We start from the raw sequence: 18428 nt of genomic DNA, 5'->3' as shown, positions 1-18428 counted from the left end.
CATAAATTGTAAAGGCCTAGAGGGAAGGAATATCTCAGTTCCCCCATGCCTGGCGGCAGAGATGGGTTTTAAGAAGCTTACGAAAGACGAGGAGGGTGGGGGCAATTCTAATCTCTGGGTGGAGTTGGTTCCAGAGGGCTGGGGCAGCCACAGAGAAGGCTCTTCCCCTGGGTCCCGCCAAACGACATTGTTTAGTTGACGGGACCTGGAGAAGGCCCAAAATCTTGAACACCCAGTTCTTAGCTAGAAAATTTTGTAATTAGAGGGGTTCTTAGGTAGAGGCACCACTGTATTTTGTTTCCCAAAGAAAGTAATGTGGCACAATTATTTTGCTCCTTCCTTTTTCCCCTTAGGGCCAGTGATGGGCGCCTGTGGTTTTGGTCTAGCAAAAGTGTGTGCTCCGTCAGCTATTTGCTAGATGGTTCCTCATTTCAAAGCCCTCAACTGCTCAATGAAAGAGGTTCTACCATGTGATCTTGTGAATGGGCAGGAGGATGCCATCAACAGCTGACCCGTCACAAGACCTAAAGGGGGAAAAGTCAAAGCAAGGCTAATTTGTTAGTGCACAGCTTCCTGCTCTTGATGTCTGGAAACATTCTGACTAATGCAACAGAATGTTCTTGTAATCTGCCATAATACCATAAGCTAGGGGCCTGCAGACTTTGACCTCTCACAGGTATAATAATAAGCTCTTTTCTTCAGCAGCACATGTTTCCTTGATGGGGGGGATTTCTTTTTCTCCTAGCAATATATCCAAAGCATATGTTTTACCCAGAAACAAAGCACCTTATTCATTAGAGGAATCCTATAATCAGATTTCCTTTGAGGAGTCAGTTTAGCTTATTGTCAATTAAGAAGTCGGTATTGTTATCACACTAACAGTTCAGTTCCCTAATCTGAAGATACTATTAAAATTATAGCAAAATTGTTCTCTAATGCAGTGTTTCCCAACCTTGGCAACTTGAAGATATTTAGACTTCAACTCCCAGAATTCCCCAGCCAGCGAATGCTGGCTGAGGAATTCTGGGAGTTGAAGTCCAGATATCTTCAAGTTGCCAAGGTTAGTAAACACTGGCTTATTGCATTCAATAACCAATCTTCAACTATATACATACAGGTACACAGCCTCAGATTCATACATTACATTCTGCAGAACAAAACCTGGTTTGTACACCCTCTGCACAACAAACATTGCATTTCTCAAATTGTACTCATTCTCATACTTTGTTTCATTTTGAACAACATTCTGCCAAACAAGCGCCCAGGTATATTTAGCAAACTAACGCCCCCCCCCACCTTATAATTATTGTGTTCCTCTTTCTATTTGTATAGAGAACAATAGCTTTCTTTCAGTCGTGACGCACCGAGATGCAGTCTCCATACATATTTAACAAGTCACAAAATCACTCCATAAGCAAACCACATCCATATTTGAACTGATCCACTAGCTATATCTGAAACTAGAGTTTTTTTCTTATGTTTTACAACATTTGTCTTCTTCTTTAGTCATTTTTTTTGGTTACTAATCTTTCCAGAGTTTGCCTCAATTCCATTCTTCAATACATCACTAGAAGGCCCATACAAACTCTAAAACCAATTAGCAATGCCTTGTTTTTTTCCCTACGAAATCATTGATCACCCTTATTTTTGATCCCATTCTCTTTGCTGGAGGTTCCGTCTTTAGCTCTTCTCCTGACTTTCCCAACAGCATTTCATTTCCATTAATATGCGTTTTCCATACTCTTTGACCACATTTCTCTTTATCATGTACTACTAGTATGTTTCATCCTCAATGAATCTCTCTCTCTCTCTCTCTCTCTCTCCCTCTCCCTCTCTCTCTCTCTCTCTCATGAAGTCTTCTATTTCAGGTTTTCATAATTCCACCCATTTCTCTGTTATTCTATAAAAGTGATTATCAACCTGTGGTCCATGGACCCCCGGGGCTGTGATGTTGTCACAATGGGTCCACAAAGGTTTGAAAAAATGTTATAATTTAAATCTTGAGTTAAGCAAGATTTGAGGGGCCCTGACCATGTTCCGTGGCCACAAAAGGTATTTAAAGGGGCTCTATGATGAAGAAAAGGTTGAGAACCAATGCTCTATAGCATTACAGTGGTACCTCTACCTAAGAACGCCTCTACTTACGAACGTTTCTAGATAAGAACCGGGTATTCAAGATTTTTTTTGCCTCTTCTCAAGAACCATTTTCCACTTACAAACCCGAGTCTCCAAAACTGTAACCGGAAAAAGCAGGGAGAAGCCTCCGTGGGGCCTCTTAGAATTTCCTGGGAGGAAACAAGGCTGGAAAAGGTGGGGAGAAGCTTCTGGAGCCTCTCTAGGAATCTCCTGGGAGGAAACAGGGCCTCCACCCTCCTTGTGGTTTCCCCAATCGCACACATTATTTGTTTTTACATTGATTCCTGTGGGAAAAATTGCTTCTTCTTACAAACTTTTCTACTTAAGAACCTGGTCACATAATGAATTAAGTTCATAAGTTCATAACCTGTTTGAAAATTCCTTCCCCACCCTGTTTTCTTATGTCTTTTCTTCCATTCATTCTGTTAGGAAATTAATCTACTTTCTAATACAGTGGTATCTCTATCGTACTTTTTTTTCAGTGCAAATTGGAAGATTTTTTTAAAAATTGTATAAAAAGCCCAATCTAGGGGGAAAAAATTCATAAGCTCAGTGATGCTTGATCTATATAAGTATTGCCTTTGCAATTGTGGGATGTTTTAGAAGCTGCTTTCCAAAATGTCAGAAGGGAAAGCTTTAAAGCAAGCCCTGGAAAAGGCCCATCTATAGTTGGAGCATGTAACCGAGTACAAATGTTTTGCAGGTGTGAGCAAAACCTCTGTATTTTCCTTAATAGTTGGGAGATCTTTTTCCCATGGTTTAACTTGTTTTGTAACTCTATATCTCGTCTGTTCTCTAATTATTTCTTGGCCCTGCTTGTGCTACGACATGCTGCACTTGGTGTAAAAGCGGTGCGAGTAATGACTGGCAGATTTCAGCCACTATGCAATAAGCATAACTAAAGCCCAGTTTTATTCCTAGTGTACTCATGCTATTCTATGTAAGTCAGGATGTCTCATTGGAGACTACCCTGCATGTCAATATATTTGTCACTAGCACATTTATTTATTTATTCAATTTTTATGCCACCCTTCACCTTAGACTCAGGGCGGCTTACAACATGTTAGCAATAGCACTTTTTAACAGAGCCAGCATATTGCCCCCACAATCCGGGTCCTCATTTTACCCACCTCGGAAGGATGGAAGGCTGAGTCAACCTTGAGCCGGTGATGAGATTTGAACAGCTGACCTACAGATCTACAGTCAGCTCATGTTGTCCAAATCATATATGCTTGCAACATATGAAGATACAGCGTGTGTGCATATATGCCATATGTATGCCACTAACATGAGGAATTTTAACGTTTAGATGGAAGAGAAATTTGATTCTTTTCTCCTTAGTAAATCCATTGGTATTTTTCCTTAGAAATATGCCTTATACAGTGATACCTCATCTTACAAACCCCTCATCATACAAACTTTTTGAGATGCAAACCTGGGGTTTAAGATTTTTTTGCCTCTTCTTCCAAACTATTTTCATCTTACAAACCCAAGCCGCCGTCACTGGGATGCACTGCCTCCAGACTTTGCTTCACTGGCAACAGAAGTCCGGAGGTGGGGTTTCCCAGCGAGGGGAGCCTCAGCGAAATCACAGCATCACAAAAACACGCAAGTCCAGAGGCTCCCCTCACTGGGAAACCCCACTTCCGGCCTTCCATTGCCAGCAAAGCACCCGTTTTTGCACTGCTGGGATTCCCCTGCAGCATTACAAAAACACGGAAGTCCGGAGGTGGGGTTTCCCATGGAGGGGAGCCTCAGGGAAATCCCAGCAGTGCAAAAACGGGTGCTTTGCTGGCAATGGAAGGCCGGAAGTGGGGTTTCCATTGATTCCTATGGGAAACATTGTTTTGTCTTACGAACTTTTCACCTTACGAACCTTGTTTCGAAACCAATTAAGTTTGTAAGATGAGGTATTACTGTATTTGACAGTCAATTATGTTGACTGATTACTGTATAAAATTTGAGAAAATCTCAATAAATATTTGGAATTATTTAAATTATATAAAACTCATAAGCACTGCTAAAGTAAGCATATTTGTGTACATTTTCTTTCTCCAATATTTCACTATAGTACTATGTTTATTTTCATTATTTTAAAATAGAATATCTCACTGACTGTAGTTGCTAAGGAGTCCCCTTTACTTTGTTTATCCTTTAGCACATTTCAGAAGATTTTGCTATTTTCTAAACAATTCTGTGTTTAGAAGAATGTGAATTCTGTGACTGCAGCTGGCCATTTATTGGCAAATAGAACACACCAGTTGTCTATTAGTGCAAATTTCCTCAATCTCATAATTCAAAAGTTTGAAATGACAGCCTTCAGAGTCTTCAGTCTGGCGGGAGTTTTCTCAGTTGGGAATTCTGGCAATCAAATCTTGGCCTGTCTGTGGAGCAAAGACTGGGAATGGTCAGATTCAAGTGTCTAAGTAAGGATTAAGTTCTTCATTAATTCAGAGATACATCTATGTAGGTTTTTTTTTTTTACAATAACATGAATGTGGGTTGTTCTTCCTTTCTTCTTGGTTGGGTCTTCATTTTCCAGTTCTAGCCTATAGAAAAAGGAATCCGTAAAAGAGGTAAGGGGCGAGTACAAGTGCACTAGAGTGCCTTCCGTCCCCTGTCCTATTGCTCTCCTATATCTCCTATACCTTTCTTCTATTCCTATATCTCTTCTTCTATTCTTTCATTGATATGTTCTATTACTATATCTTCTTTTCTATTCTTTCATAGATATATTTTACTATGAGTATCTCCTCTATAACCTTCATCATGTATTTTACTATGTATATATATATACCCATTAAAACCCTCATTGTGTATTGGACAAAATAAATAAATAAAATAAATAAATAAAATAAAGTATTAATGGGTCTCAAAAATGCTTACAGCATCAATTTATTTGTAACTATAATGTGGAATTTTACCATTAGTAGGTTCTCAGTGCAACCTGTGTATTGCCCATTTGTAAAGATAGAAAAGTTAAAGCCTTAGTGTAGCAAAAGAGCTGGTTTGGTTTCCTACAGTACACAACAAAACAATTCCAACCTATATTTTATTTACTGTAATGTTTTGTACAAATCCAGTCATGAACCTATTTAGATACAAATGGCAAAAATGGCAAAGGAAACTATGAAAGTCAGCTTTTTCTATGAGAATGAAGTGTGTGTATCATGGAAACCAGTTTGGCAATTGTGAGCGCATTGATGTGATGATCTGTTTCAGAGGTCTTCAAACTTGGCAACTTTTAGACTTGTGGACTTGAACTCCCAGAATTCTCTATGCTGTCTAGAGAATTCTGGGAGTTGAAGTCCAAAAATCTTAAAGTTGCTAAGTTCGAGGACCCCTGATCTATTTGAATAGACCTGAGCATAAAATAAAACAGCATTAATATTTCTTTTAGGAGAAATATAAGCATTTAAGGTATCCATTGCTGATTTAGAGAAGGGAAACTTCTTTGACCTTGCTGACAACAGCAATGGCATCAAGAGTGTAGTTAGGCTGCCATCTGCTGATCACAAACAGTTTCTGAAAATCTGAAATAGAGAAGCAAGACTGATGCTGTAGAATTAGTCAAAATACTTCTGCTTTTTTAAATGTACACTGTGGTCCTTAAAAGGTTACCTTCTTTCCACTACACTCATTGGGAATTTATATCCTAGCACTATAAGCAGTATAGTCCCTTCTCAGACCACCTGCAATATTTGGAAGAAAGCAAATATTAGAGAAGGAGATGCAAAAAAGCCAGCAGTGTGAAAAGAAAGAAAGATTCCAATTAATTTGGCTCTAATCCTTCTAACCCAAATATGCCCATGTTACACCAACACTCCGCAGTCTGCATTGGTTGCCCATCAGTTTCCGGTCACAATTCAAAGTGTTGGTTATGACCTATAAAGCCCTTCATGGCACCGGACCAGATTATCTCAGGGACCGCCTTCTGCCGCACAAATCCCAGCGAGCAGTTAGGTCCCACAGAGTGGGCCTTCTCCGGGTCCTGTCAACAGTGGTAGAGCCTTCTCTGTGGCGGCCCCGGCCCTCTGGAACCAACTCCCCCCAGAGATTAGAATTGCCCCCACCCTCCTTGCCTTTTGTAAGCTTCTTAAAACCCATCTCTGCCGCCAGGCATGGGGGAACTGAGATATTCTTTCCCCCTAGGCCTTTACAATTTTATGCATGGTATGTTTGTATGTATGTTTGGTTTTATAATAAGGGTTTTTTTTTAGTTGTTTTAGTATTGGATTGTTACATGCTGTTTCTATTACTGTTGTTAGCCTCCCCAGTCTACGGAGAGGGGCGGCATACAAATCCAATAAATAAATAAAATAAATAAATAAATAAACCATGCCACCACAACAGATTTCTCTTGCAATGCTGCTTTCTTTGACAAACGTTTTACCCTAACTATTAACGCATGACAAACTAGATTCATGTGCCCTTCCACTGCGCGGGGATTGATAACAATCTGACAATAACAATGCCCACTGGTAAAGATCCAGACAGTCTTGAACAATGAACTGACGAAACACTACAAGGTGAAATTGAATAGAAAGAGATCTAAACTCCTACATCTGGGAAGACAAAAAAAAAGTGGAGGGGGGAGGGGGAAGAGTAAAATTGAGGATATGGAGAACCTATCTTGACAGGAATGAAACAGATTCAGGTGTTAGAGTAATCACAAGTTAAATACAAGCTAATAATGCAATGCAACAATTAAAAGCAATTTTCTTATTTTATTTATTTATTTTGTCCAATACACAATGAGGGTTTTAGTGGGTATATATCTATATAAACATAGTAAAATATATGATGAAGGTTATAGAGGAGATATTCATAGTAAAATATATTTAAGAGATAATAGAAAAGAAGGTATAGTAATAGAACATATGAATGAAAGAATAGAAGAAGAGATATAGGAATAGAAGAAAGGTATAGGAGATATAGGAGAGCAATAGGACAGGGGACGGAAGGCACTGTTTTGGTTGGCTCAAGGCCAGCTCCTCTGGCCACTGATTTTGCCTCAGAGGGGCCGGTCGGTCAGATCAAAGAAGACCTGTCTGGCTTAATGAGGAGCCAGACAGTGAACAAGAAGGAGGCAGGGATTTGGAAGGGGCTGGAGAGGCACAGAGGTCAGTAGGGCCTGTAAGATCTCCAGTTATAGTCTCATCTGAGTCAGATGAGGAAGAGATGATGAATGATCCCATCCTCAATGTTCGGGTCAGTAGAATGCTGGGATGTCAGGAGCAACTGTGCAGACGCAGAAAGAGATTCTAAGTCACAGCTGTCAGGAATCAAAGATGCAGCTGCAGAGTTAAAAAGGGGTGGCTTGCATAGGGTGGTGTGGGAATTTACCGTTCAGATTTTGAGAGAGACATTGACACTTGTGTTTTTGCTTTTCCTTTGGACACCTTTGAAGATTCTAACACTCAAGCAGTGAGTAATTGGCTGATGTAAACCAGAAAGACTTCTGTTGCTGGCTTGAGTGATTAACTCTGACCCTTGGACTGATAAACCAGCATTTCTCATGCAGTCGCTGAGGCTTGCAGCCCATTTGTACATAAAGAAACCTTTTGCCTATTTTCAAGCTTGTGTGTGTGTTTGTATAATTGCCTCATTTGGGTGGCCCAGTTGGACATTTAGGATGCATTAACAGGAGTCTGAAGTCCAGACCACACAAAATAACTTACACTCTAGTCCACATTGATCAGATCCCATTTCAAGTAATATTTAGTTCTGGGAACAGTATCTGAAAAGAATATTAGAGGAGGGTGATCAAAATGGAGATGTAGCAAAGAAAAGTCCTATGTTCGCTAAGATAGAGATAGCAAAGACTTTGAAGATGTCTCCTCCACTGCTCTCAGCATAGAGAAGTAGATATGATCCCAATGATAGATCTTTCTAATGGTTCTGGTCCTAGAACATCCTTAACCTACCTAATATAATGTCTTACTGAAGGAGTACTGGCAATGCAATTATACTGGTCAGAAGATACACCTTAGGAAATAGAGTTCTACTCTTCCATCTACTGATCCCCGAGAGAAGACTATCAAAACTTCATGGGTCTTCATTTTCTTCCAGTTTTTCAGGCAAGTTTTGGCCACCTCAGCCAGACTTTGGGACTACATTTTGTGCTACCAGGCCTTATAATGAGTTTGATAACAAAGAGACTTGCTTTTCAATTCTTTATTCTAGCTTCCCCCCACTCCCAAGGATGAACTACGTAAAGCAGATTGGATTCAGATGATCCCATGGTACAACTGACCACATAAGCTTACATGTAATTAAATTTAATTTAAGTTTATCAATGACATGCTGTTTTGGCTTAAATTTAAAGTCTTTGGAAGTTAGTTGACTTGGTCAATTGCCCGTTTTCAGATGCTTCCACAAAATACTAAGCATACCTCATTAATTTAGTTAACGTTGTGGAAAAAGGCAATAAATTGCCTTATTCCCCGATAGCCTCTTAAATACTGTGTGTTAGTTACAGATAATGCTATTTTCTTTCTCAATGACAAATACTAAACAAATTGTACTCTCCTTTACTTTCACTCCTTTGGACAGACAGGGGTACAGTCATTGTGCTAGACAATATTATAGTTGTTTTTGTTGTGACATAGCATGTTTGTATAAATTAGATTAGATTAGATTTATTGGATTTATATGCCGCCCCTCTCCGCAAACTCGGGGCGGCTCACAACAATAATAAAAAACAGTACATAATAAAAATCCAATGCCCACCAATCTAATTACAATTTAAAATTAGTAATTTCATAAAACAATCCCAATATATATATATTAAAACAAAAACAAAAAAAACCAGGCACATAAATCCTCCCAATGGTGGCTTATTCAGTAAATCATGGTTCATCAAACCATAGTTTTAGTACAATAAATAAAGTAGTAAAAATGAAAGCTGGGGTGGGTTCTGGATTCTCCCGCTACTGGTTCCCTCAGGGGTACGCCATGTGGCTTAAGTTATATATTGGAAAGCCCAACTAGTTATATACATGCTTCACAGGCATATGCATGCAGGTGCAGTTCTTAAAAAGAAACAAGATGGCGGCATCCAACGGGAGAACCAGCTCAGGGGCGTGGCAGGCAGGAGTGAAATGCTCCTGGTTCGCTCATGCCTGTCAGTTGTTAAATGTAAATGGTGGCGTCCGAGGGGTGGGCGGAGCCTCCCACTGCCTTCACAACTGGCTTTCTGACTGACAGTCATGGGTGAACGGGGAGCATTTCACCCCTGGTGGCAGGTCTGGGTCACTGCCAGTTCTAGAGACCCAGGCCATCAAGTTATTACCGGTTCTATAGAACCGCTCCAAAACTGGAGGAACACATCTCTGAATTAAACATGTTAAGTGTGGGAAAGCAAGACCAGGATTTTTGCTGACAAATAAAATATGGTGTTCACTTTAACTTTGTACAAGTAGTAGTTATGGTATTGGTTGGAAACAAATTTGAAGCTTCAAAGAATCCTGAACTGTAGTCAAAACAGTTGTTAGATCTGAAGAAGCTTCTTGGATGAGAAGTGCAACATCTTCAAAGTAAACCTAGAAAGTGTAGTTGCCTCTTGAAAAAACACCCTTGGGTGTAGTTTAAACAAGCTTGCAAAAGAGCTGGTGAGCAGGACAGGAAAAAAAATGCCTTCCAAAATGTGAGAAATGATTTCCCCCCCCAAAACCTAGATTTTAAGAGAGCGGAGTTTCTAGATTTATAATGTTACTCTGAATAGCTGATCAGCTGTTTGACCAGGTTGTGGGGCGCTTTTGACCTTGTTTCCTCAGCAGCTCCTTTTCCCTACTAACTTGTAAACAAGCATTCTTTGGAATCAAAGGAACAAAATGGAGACAATGAAACAGAGATTTTTTTTTAGATTACATTGTTAAAACAGGGCCTGCTTGAGGCTTAATATTGTTATACACACAATTTAGCCCGAATGGTTAGTAAACCAGTAAACCATTTTCACTGTAACCCCAACCAAGTAGAGTTTAACTCACAATACTGTGGGACTGAAATGATATAATTAATGTGGACTAATAAAATGGAATTAGCTAATAGGTACTACTGCTGTGAGAAACCAGCCTTTGTAGTTTCTTAATGACATATTGTGCAACTCTAAAGAACCGGATGCAGCAAATAGAATTCTTTATAGACCAAAGTGTGGTTGGACACACAAGGAATTTGTCTTGGGTGCATAAGCTTTACATACAGGCAACAAGTGATAAATCATGATCATACAATCATCATAAATAAGATACAGCACTCAGTGATAGTCACAAGATATTAAAAGCAACCAACATAAATCATAAGAACAGATTGGGAATTTGATTCAATTGCAGAACATTTTCACTGTCACCAAGTGGGTTTCAGGAAAAAAAAGTAGCTCGTCTTCTACCAATGGTAGAAGATGAACCATCCAGAACCAAGATCCACAGAATGCCTTTCTTCTGTCTTAAAAGATTTACATTATTGTATGTGAGGAGGGGAGGGGAACAAGTGGTTAAGAGGGATGTGTTTGTGATATTGTAGCATTTTAGAAAAGGACTTTCTTGCTCTTCTTTCCTTAGGCTGCCACATGTGTTGCATTATAGTTTTTATTGGCAGAAGCAATGTTTTTTGCTCTCCCTTCAATTTTTTTGCAGAATAGTGGATTTTCCTGCCAGTTACAGTGATGGGGTTCAGTATTTGTAACCATTAAGTTACATGATTTTAGCTTTGTTAATGAACTTGAATTGTTGGATTTAAATTTTTAAAATTATTTATTTATTGGTCAAACATGTAAAGGATAGTAGTTTGTATAAACATACGAGAAGTAAAAAGTAACGATAAAAGAGGACAATAGGACAGTAGACAGGGACGGTAGGCACAGCGCTGATGCACGCCCCTTATTTTTTAGAGCTTTTAATCGTATTTCTATGTTTTCACGTTTGTTGTAAGCCGCCTAGAGTCCCTAAGGAGATGGGCGGCATACAAATTGATTTAATAAATAATAAAAATATCTAGAAATTTCTAAAGAATACCTCTGTTACAGAGACTCGATAATTTTATTTATTTATTTGGTCAAGTACGTATTGGTAGTATACAAAGATAAAACAAGGTTTATATGGGGGGGGGAATCTCGCAAGTAGGTTTGGAAAGAAACTTAAAAAAACCCCATACCTTCTCCACCCACTATTATGACGTCACTTGCAAGCAATCACACCTGCTCCGGCATTCTTTTCGAACTCTCCCGCCGGACTCTTCCCCCCAGCCAGCCAATAGGGAGAAGGGAGAACCCGTCGGGCTCAGCCACTCCTACTCGGGACCGGCCGAGGACCCGGAAGGGCCCCTTCGCCCGCCTGCGACGTCACAATGGTTGCGATGGCGCTTGCGCAGTGACACGTCGCCTTCCTTTTCGCGAGGAGTGTTTGGCTTCGCCCGGAGGCGAGCGCGAGGGGGCGGGGCGGGGACGCAAAAGCGTGAGCTGGCGCCGAGAGCGGCCGGCGGGGCGAGCCAGCGAGAAGAGGGTGCTGGCTCTTCCCGCTCCTCCTCCTCCTCCTCGTCCCTCCCTCCTTCCCCCCGTCCTCATTCTCGCGGGATCCTTGCAAGAGGCCGCCGCTGGGGCTGCTTGAAGGAGCGAGCACGGAAGGCGAGCGGGGGGGCGGGGCGTGCGGGCAGCCATGGCCGGCCAGCAGTTCCAGTACGATGACAGCGGCAACACTTTCTTCTACTTCCTCACCAGCTTCGTAGCCCTCATCCTTATCCCCGCCACCTACTACCTGTGGCCGCGGGACCAGCACGCCGGTGAGTGCCTGCATGTCGGCGTTTCCATTCGGGGGAGGGCGGCAGTGGTGGCAGGCCCGGCGCCACGGACTTGCCTCCCCTTTTCGCTCTCCTTCCTCTGCGAAAGGGACGCCGGTGGGTGGTGGTTGCCCTCTTCCCCGCCGAGCATGCCGGGCCCGTGGGCCCTAGCTTCCTTCCCCAACCTCCCCGGGTGCCGGTTCTTCCTGCCCCGTCCGAGCAGGTGGGAAATATCAGGTTAAATATCTAAGTTAGTATCTAGTTTAGTATCGTTAAGCGTTGTACCTTATTCTTGACACACTTACCTTTTATGCACACTGAGAGCATGTGCACCATGTGTGTCCAACCCCACTCGGCCAATAAAGAATTCTATTCTATTCTCTAAGACAATGTTTCCCAACCTTGGCAACTTGAAGATATTTGGACTTCAACTCCCAGAAGTCCAGATACCTTCAAGTTGCCAAAGTTAGCGCTAAGACAACTACACACAAAAACAGGGTTCCCCCCCCAAACGGCATCACTGTGCTAAACAAATAATTCCCTCAACACTGTCAACTATTTACTAAGTCTGCATTACTATTACTATTAGTTTCTTCTCATCATTCCTATCACCCATCTCTTCCCACTTAGGACTGTATGACTGTAACTTGTTGCTTGTATCCTAAGATTTTAATTAATATTGATTGTTTCTTCATTGCTTATTTGACCCCTATGACAATCATTAAGGGTTGTACCGCATGATTCTTGACAAATGTATCTTTTTCTTTCATGTACGCTGAGAGCATATGCACCGAGACAAATTCCTTGTGTGTCCAATCACGCTTGGCCAATAAAATTCCTATTCTATACTGTATTCTATACTTCTATTCTATTGTAAGACCTGTAACTTGTTGCTTCTATCCTTACAACCTTTAGTAATATTGATTGCTTCCTGATGGCTTATTTGACTCCTATGACAATCATTAAGTGTTGTACCTCATATTTTCTTTTATGTATACTGAGAGCATATGCACCAAAGAAAAATTCCTTGTGTGTACAGTCACACTTGGCCAATAAAGATTTTTTTCTTTTCTTTTCTTTTCCTTCCCTTCCCATCCCTTCCCTCCCCTGCCGTCCCCTGCCCTCCCCATCCCCATCCCCATCCATTGCTATCCTATCTATTCCTATCCATTCCTATTTATTCATATCCTATCCTATCCTCTATTCCAGTGATGGAGAACCTATGGCATGGGTACCAGAGGTGGCACGCGAAACCATATCTGCTGGCACTCAAGCCGTTGCTGTAGCTCAACTCCAATATGCATGTGTGTGCTGGCCAGGTGATTTTTGGCTTGCACAGAGGCTCTGAGAGGGTGTTTTTGGCTTCCAGAGAGCCTCCAGGGGGGATGGGGGAGGCCGTTTTTACCCTCCCCTGGTTCTAGGGAAGCCTTTGGAGCCTGGGGAAGGCAAAACACGAGCCTACTGGGCCCACCAGAAGTTGGGAAACAGGCTGTTTCCAGCCTCCAGAGGGCCTCCATGGGGTGGGGGAATCTGCCCCCCCCCAGGCATTGAATTATAAATGTGGGCACTTGCACATGCACAATAGCGCGCACACATGTTCTTTCGGCACCCAAGGAAAATAAGGTTCACCATCACTGCTCTATTCCTATTCCATATTCCTATTCCTATTATCTTTCTATTCTGGTAGAGAAGTTCTGGCTCCGCTTGGAGTAATGCCTTGTAGGTCTCCTCTCTTACCTCTTTGTGCTGGTTGGGTTAGTTCTTGGTGCAGCCATGGTTAATTGAGCCCCTGGTTCTCATGTTAAGTATCTATTGAGGGAGGGAAAGAGCAGGACCTACACCTAAGAGGGATCCCACAATGTAAAGAGGCTTGTACAGGTAGTCCTCAACTTGCAACGTTTAAGTATAAAGAGGCTTGTACAGGTAGTCCTCAACTTGCAACATTTAAGTATAAAGAGGCTTGTACAGGTAGTCCTCAACTTGCAACATTTAAGTATAAAGAGGCTTGTACAGGTAGTCCTCAACTTGCAACGTTTAAGTATAAAGAGGCTTGTACAGGTAGTCCTCAACTTGCAACGTTTAAGTATAAAGAGGCTTGTACAGGTAGTCCTCAACTTGCAACATTTAAGTATAAAGAGGCTTGTACAGGTAGTCCTCAACTTGCAACATTTAATTATCAAGAGGCTTGTACAGGTAGTCCTCAACTTGCAACGTTTAAGTATAAAGAGGCTTGTACAGGTAGTCCTCAACTTGCAACGTTTAAGTATAAAGAGGCTTGTACAGGTAGTCCTCAACTTGCAACGTTTAAGTATAAAGAGGCTTGTACAGGTAGTCCTCAACTTGCAACATTTAAGTATAAATTTGAATGCTCAAATTTATACTTAAACTCATGACCATTCTTTCCATACTCCTGGCCCTTGCCCCACGGTCAACAGGATTTACATTTGGATGTTTGACAACAAAGTCACATGTATGACTGGTTGCTGTGCTCTGGAGTCATGTGATTTCCCCCTTTTGCGACCACCTAACGTTGATGGGAAAATCAGATTCACACAATAGTTTTATTCATGTAAACAACTGCAGCGATTCACATCATAAATGTGGCAAGAAATATCATAAAATGGGGCCAAGCTCTCTTACTCTCTCACTTAGCAACCTAAATTCTGGGCTCAGTGGTGGTCACAAGTCGAGGACAACCCATGCTTCCTCCTGCTCTCCGCAGAAATCCCAAACAGGTGATTGTTAGTCTCCAGTCCAACCTCCTCCGTGGAAGCGGAGACTGTCTCTCTGCTTAACATAGTTCGTAGTTCATTTTAACATTTAGCCAGAATCGTCTCTTCATTTCAGTCTGTTGGCCCTTGCCATGTTTTCCAACACAGAACAGCCTTGTGCCATTTGCGCATGACCTCCTTTTAGGTATTTGTAGATCATTATCATGATTCCCTTTAATCTCTTTTGCCAACTCAGCGTGTCTAGTTCCTTGGAAAGCTTAATTTCTAGGCCTTTTAACACCTTGATAGCTTTCTTTTGAATTTTCTCCAGCTTTAACCTGCGAAGAAAGGAAAACTGTAATCCCAGTGCTGTCTGACTAGGGTCGAATGACATAAACTGGACATAAAATCTAATGCAGTGTTTCCCAACCTTGGCCACTTGAAGATCTTTGGACTTCAACTCCCAGAATTCCCCAGCCAGCGAATGCTGGCTGGGGAATTCTGGGAGTTGAAGTCCAAAGATCTTCAAGTGGCCAAGGTTGGGAAACACTGATCTAATGCATCGCTTACTCATTTTTATCTGGTAGTCACCCTTAGACCATTTTCACACAAATTGCCATCATCAAGCATCCCCAGTTCTGGACTTATACCCTTGATTTTTCATACCTAAATAGAAGACCTTCCACATATCATAATTTATCGTTACCTACCGGGTAATGATATTACCTTGTTTTGTGATTTGATTCAGAAATATTAAAAATTCCCTAGCTTACAACCTTGCAAAGAATAATTACTATTTGTTACAGTAAATAAAAGTGCATATGAATGAAAAAGAACATGGATGTATGTGTATTGAACAGGTATATGCCAACTTTTCCCAACAAACTTCAAAAGTAATTCTGACTAAGGTTGATGGCTTTGTATTGATAATGGAAAACAGACATCTGTATGAAGATTATAAACTTTGCCCAGGAAACACTGTATACTTTTGGTTTGAAGGGGAATTACCAGATTTTATGTTGAAAGGAAAAGATTCCTATTATTGATTTTAAGTATTATAGAGTTAAGGAGCAAAAATATTAATCAAATGATCATGACTTGAAAGCATGAGGTTGTAGTCATAGTAATCTAGACAATTTGTTTTTCCCCCCAATGATTTTTATAGAACGGCATTTGGATATTAACCTTTCTTCCACTATAGCTTTTGTACATACAGAAAAACATCTGTGAAATGTATTGGAATCTCAAGAAATTGGGGCATATTTTGTCTCTGCCATGGAATCCCAATGTTCAGCTGACCATATAAGAAGCAATTTTCACTGTTTATAATTGAAGTTACTGTATTTTTCGGAGTATAAGATGCCCCGGAATATAAGACGCACCTTAGTTTTTGGGGATGAAAATAGGGAAAAGAATCTGCTTACCAGGTATTCACCTGGCTGGTGTCCTTAGTCTCAAAAATGTATTGTGAGAGACTAACAATGAAAGAGCTTGCAAGCCAGTAAGAGCTGGAAACATCATTAGCACCTGGGAAGAAACAGTCTGAGCAAGCAGAGCAATGGAAAAAAACCTCTGCAAAGACTTAGGGCTTGGAAAACATTCTTCACTGCAGAGAGTAACAATGAAAGAGCTTGCAAGCTGGTAAAAGCTTGGAACATTGTTAGCACTTGGTTAGGGCTGGAAAGAAACATTTGGAGCAAATAGAGAATGAAAAAAAAAATCAAAGACAAGGTTTGGAAAATCGTCTTCCCACAAAATAACAATGAAAGAGCTTCCAAGCCCATAAGAGCTGAGAACCTCGTTAGTACCTGGTTAGGGTTGGAAAGAAACTTACTCAAAGCAAGTTAGAGTAATGAAAAAACCCTGCAAAGACTTAGGGCTTGGAAACCATTCTTTGCAGAGAGACACAATGAAAGAGCCTGCGAGGTAAGAGCTGGGAAGATTGTTAGCAGCTAGTTAGGGCTGGGGGGAAAAATCTACATTCAGAGTATAAGACTCACCCTAATTATCAGCCTCTTTTAGGGAGGAATAAGGTGTGTCTTATACTCTGAAGAATACGGTATTTATACTTCTCATTGCGAGATAATTGGGTAAATTCTTGGGGATAAGTGGACTTAGTAACTATCAGATATTTTATGTTTGACATTTTGTCTTGGTATAAAAATAGAATGGATATTTGAGAATAAAGAATTTAGTATTTGTAGAATAGAATAGAATACTTTATTTTAGAATTTGTCTTTGGTGCATATGCTCTCAGTGTACATAAAAGAAAAGGTACATTTGTCAAGAATCATGAGATACAATACTTAATGATTGTCATAGGGGTCAAGTAAGCAATCAGGAAGCAATCAATATTAATAAAAATCTTAAGGATACAAGCAACAAGTTACAGTCATACAGTCACAAGTAGAAGGAAGTGGGTGATAGGAATGATGAGAAAAAACTAGTAGTAATAGTAGTGCACACTTAGTAAATAGTTTGACAGTGTTGTTTAGCAGAGTGGTGGCGTTCAGGAAAAAAACTGTTCTTGTCTCTAGTTTTCCTGTTGGTGCAATGCCCTGTAGTGACGTTTTAAGGGTAGGAGTTGAAACAGTTTATGTCCAGGATGTGAGGAGTCAGTAAATATTTTCACAGCCCTGTTTTTGATTCGTGCAGTATACAGATCCTCAATGGAAGGCAGATTGGCAGCAATTGTTTTTTGTGCAGTTTTTTCTTCTAGATTACATATAGGATGATTTTATAAAATTCTTTTGTTTCCTAATACATAAAATTATTTTGTAGAGTTTTTTCCTTAATATGTAAGAAAAACATGTTTTTCTTGTATAAAGTTTGGAGTGATTATTGCGTTGAGGTAATATGAAGTAGTTATACCTGATTAAGTGGCTCAGTGGCTAAGACACTGAGCTTGTTGATCAGGAAGGTTAGCAGTTTGGCGGTTTGAATCCCTAGAACAGGTCTCCTGCGTGAGCAGGGGATTGGACTAGATGACCTCCAAGATCCCTTCCAACTCTGTTACCTTGACCTGTTACATCCTTTTTAATAATATCAGCACCAAGAATATTTAAACATGATCTTACTCCTAAATATTGTCTGAATTATAATCTCTTTTATCTTTTAACACTGATTTGATACCATTACTACAGCTCTCAGTACTATTTGTCTGTTTTTGCAGTGCTTTAAATGGTATAATGGTTGACAAGATTTGCAACAATTTTTATATACTTTTTTTTTCTGGATTTAACAAAAATGATCTGAGTTTTAAGAGGCCTCATTTATTCCTGCCTACTTTAAAAATGTTTCTCTTGGGTCTGAATAGGTTTTATTGTTTTGAATACATATGGCACTTCTATTTTGATATCTTAACCTTATTTTTGCATGCAGATTCCATCCCTTAATTTGCTGTGAAAAGTTGGTTACTATGTAATTTTTGAACAATTATACAATGAGCTGAACATAACAAATCAACTAGCAAAAGGCAATCAGAAGTTATTTACCATGTTTTCCCCCAAATAAGACCTCATATTTTTTGAATCCTGAAATAAGCTCTTGGCATGCACTCAAAAGCCCCAATTGGGTTTATTATCAGGGGGGTGCCTTATTTTTTGGGGGGGGGAAACAGGGTAACAAACCTGGCCCAAAGCTGCTAAATCTTTTAATGACAACTAGGCAACCTGTGACCCATTGCATCATTCTTTCAGAGATATTTGCTCATGAGATTCTTCTGTGTCTTTAACAGTGACACAATTTCTAATGTATTGCCTTCACTGAAAAACTTGCAGTACATTCAGAGATGTATCTACCTTGAAA

At 40.4% G+C, this 18428-nt stretch overlaps 1 protein-coding gene and 1 long non-coding RNA gene across 2 annotated transcripts in view; one reads left to right on the top strand and one right to left on the bottom strand.

Moving 5' to 3' along the window:
* Nucleotides 1–4351: 4351 nt before the first annotated feature.
* LOC139157007 (uncharacterized) lies at nt 4352–11378 on the bottom strand. The gene is made up of 2 exons (XR_011557401.1): nt 11290–11378; nt 4352–4685 (listed from the first exon to the last, which is right to left on the bottom strand). It is a non-coding gene; the product is annotated as an uncharacterized lncRNA (long non-coding RNA).
* A 75-nt stretch (nt 11379–11453) lies between these two features.
* SEC63 (SEC63 homolog, protein translocation regulator) overlaps nt 11454–18428 on the top strand; it is a 51993-nt gene continuing 45018 nt past the window's right edge. The window contains exon 1 of the mRNA XM_070733308.1: nt 11454–11913. Coding sequence (XP_070589409.1) covers nt 11790–11913 — 124 coding nt within the window. The 5' untranslated portion in view covers nt 11454–11789. The remainder of the gene's footprint in view (nt 11914–18428) is intronic.

Source organism: Erythrolamprus reginae, chromosome 1 (genome assembly GCF_031021105.1).
Source record: "Erythrolamprus reginae isolate rEryReg1 chromosome 1, rEryReg1.hap1, whole genome shotgun sequence".
In the NCBI taxonomy this organism is placed as follows: domain Eukaryota; kingdom Metazoa; phylum Chordata; class Lepidosauria; order Squamata; family Dipsadidae; genus Erythrolamprus; species Erythrolamprus reginae.
The sequence above is the reverse complement of the archived record's forward strand: the minus strand, read 5'-3'. Positions and strand labels throughout refer to the sequence as shown.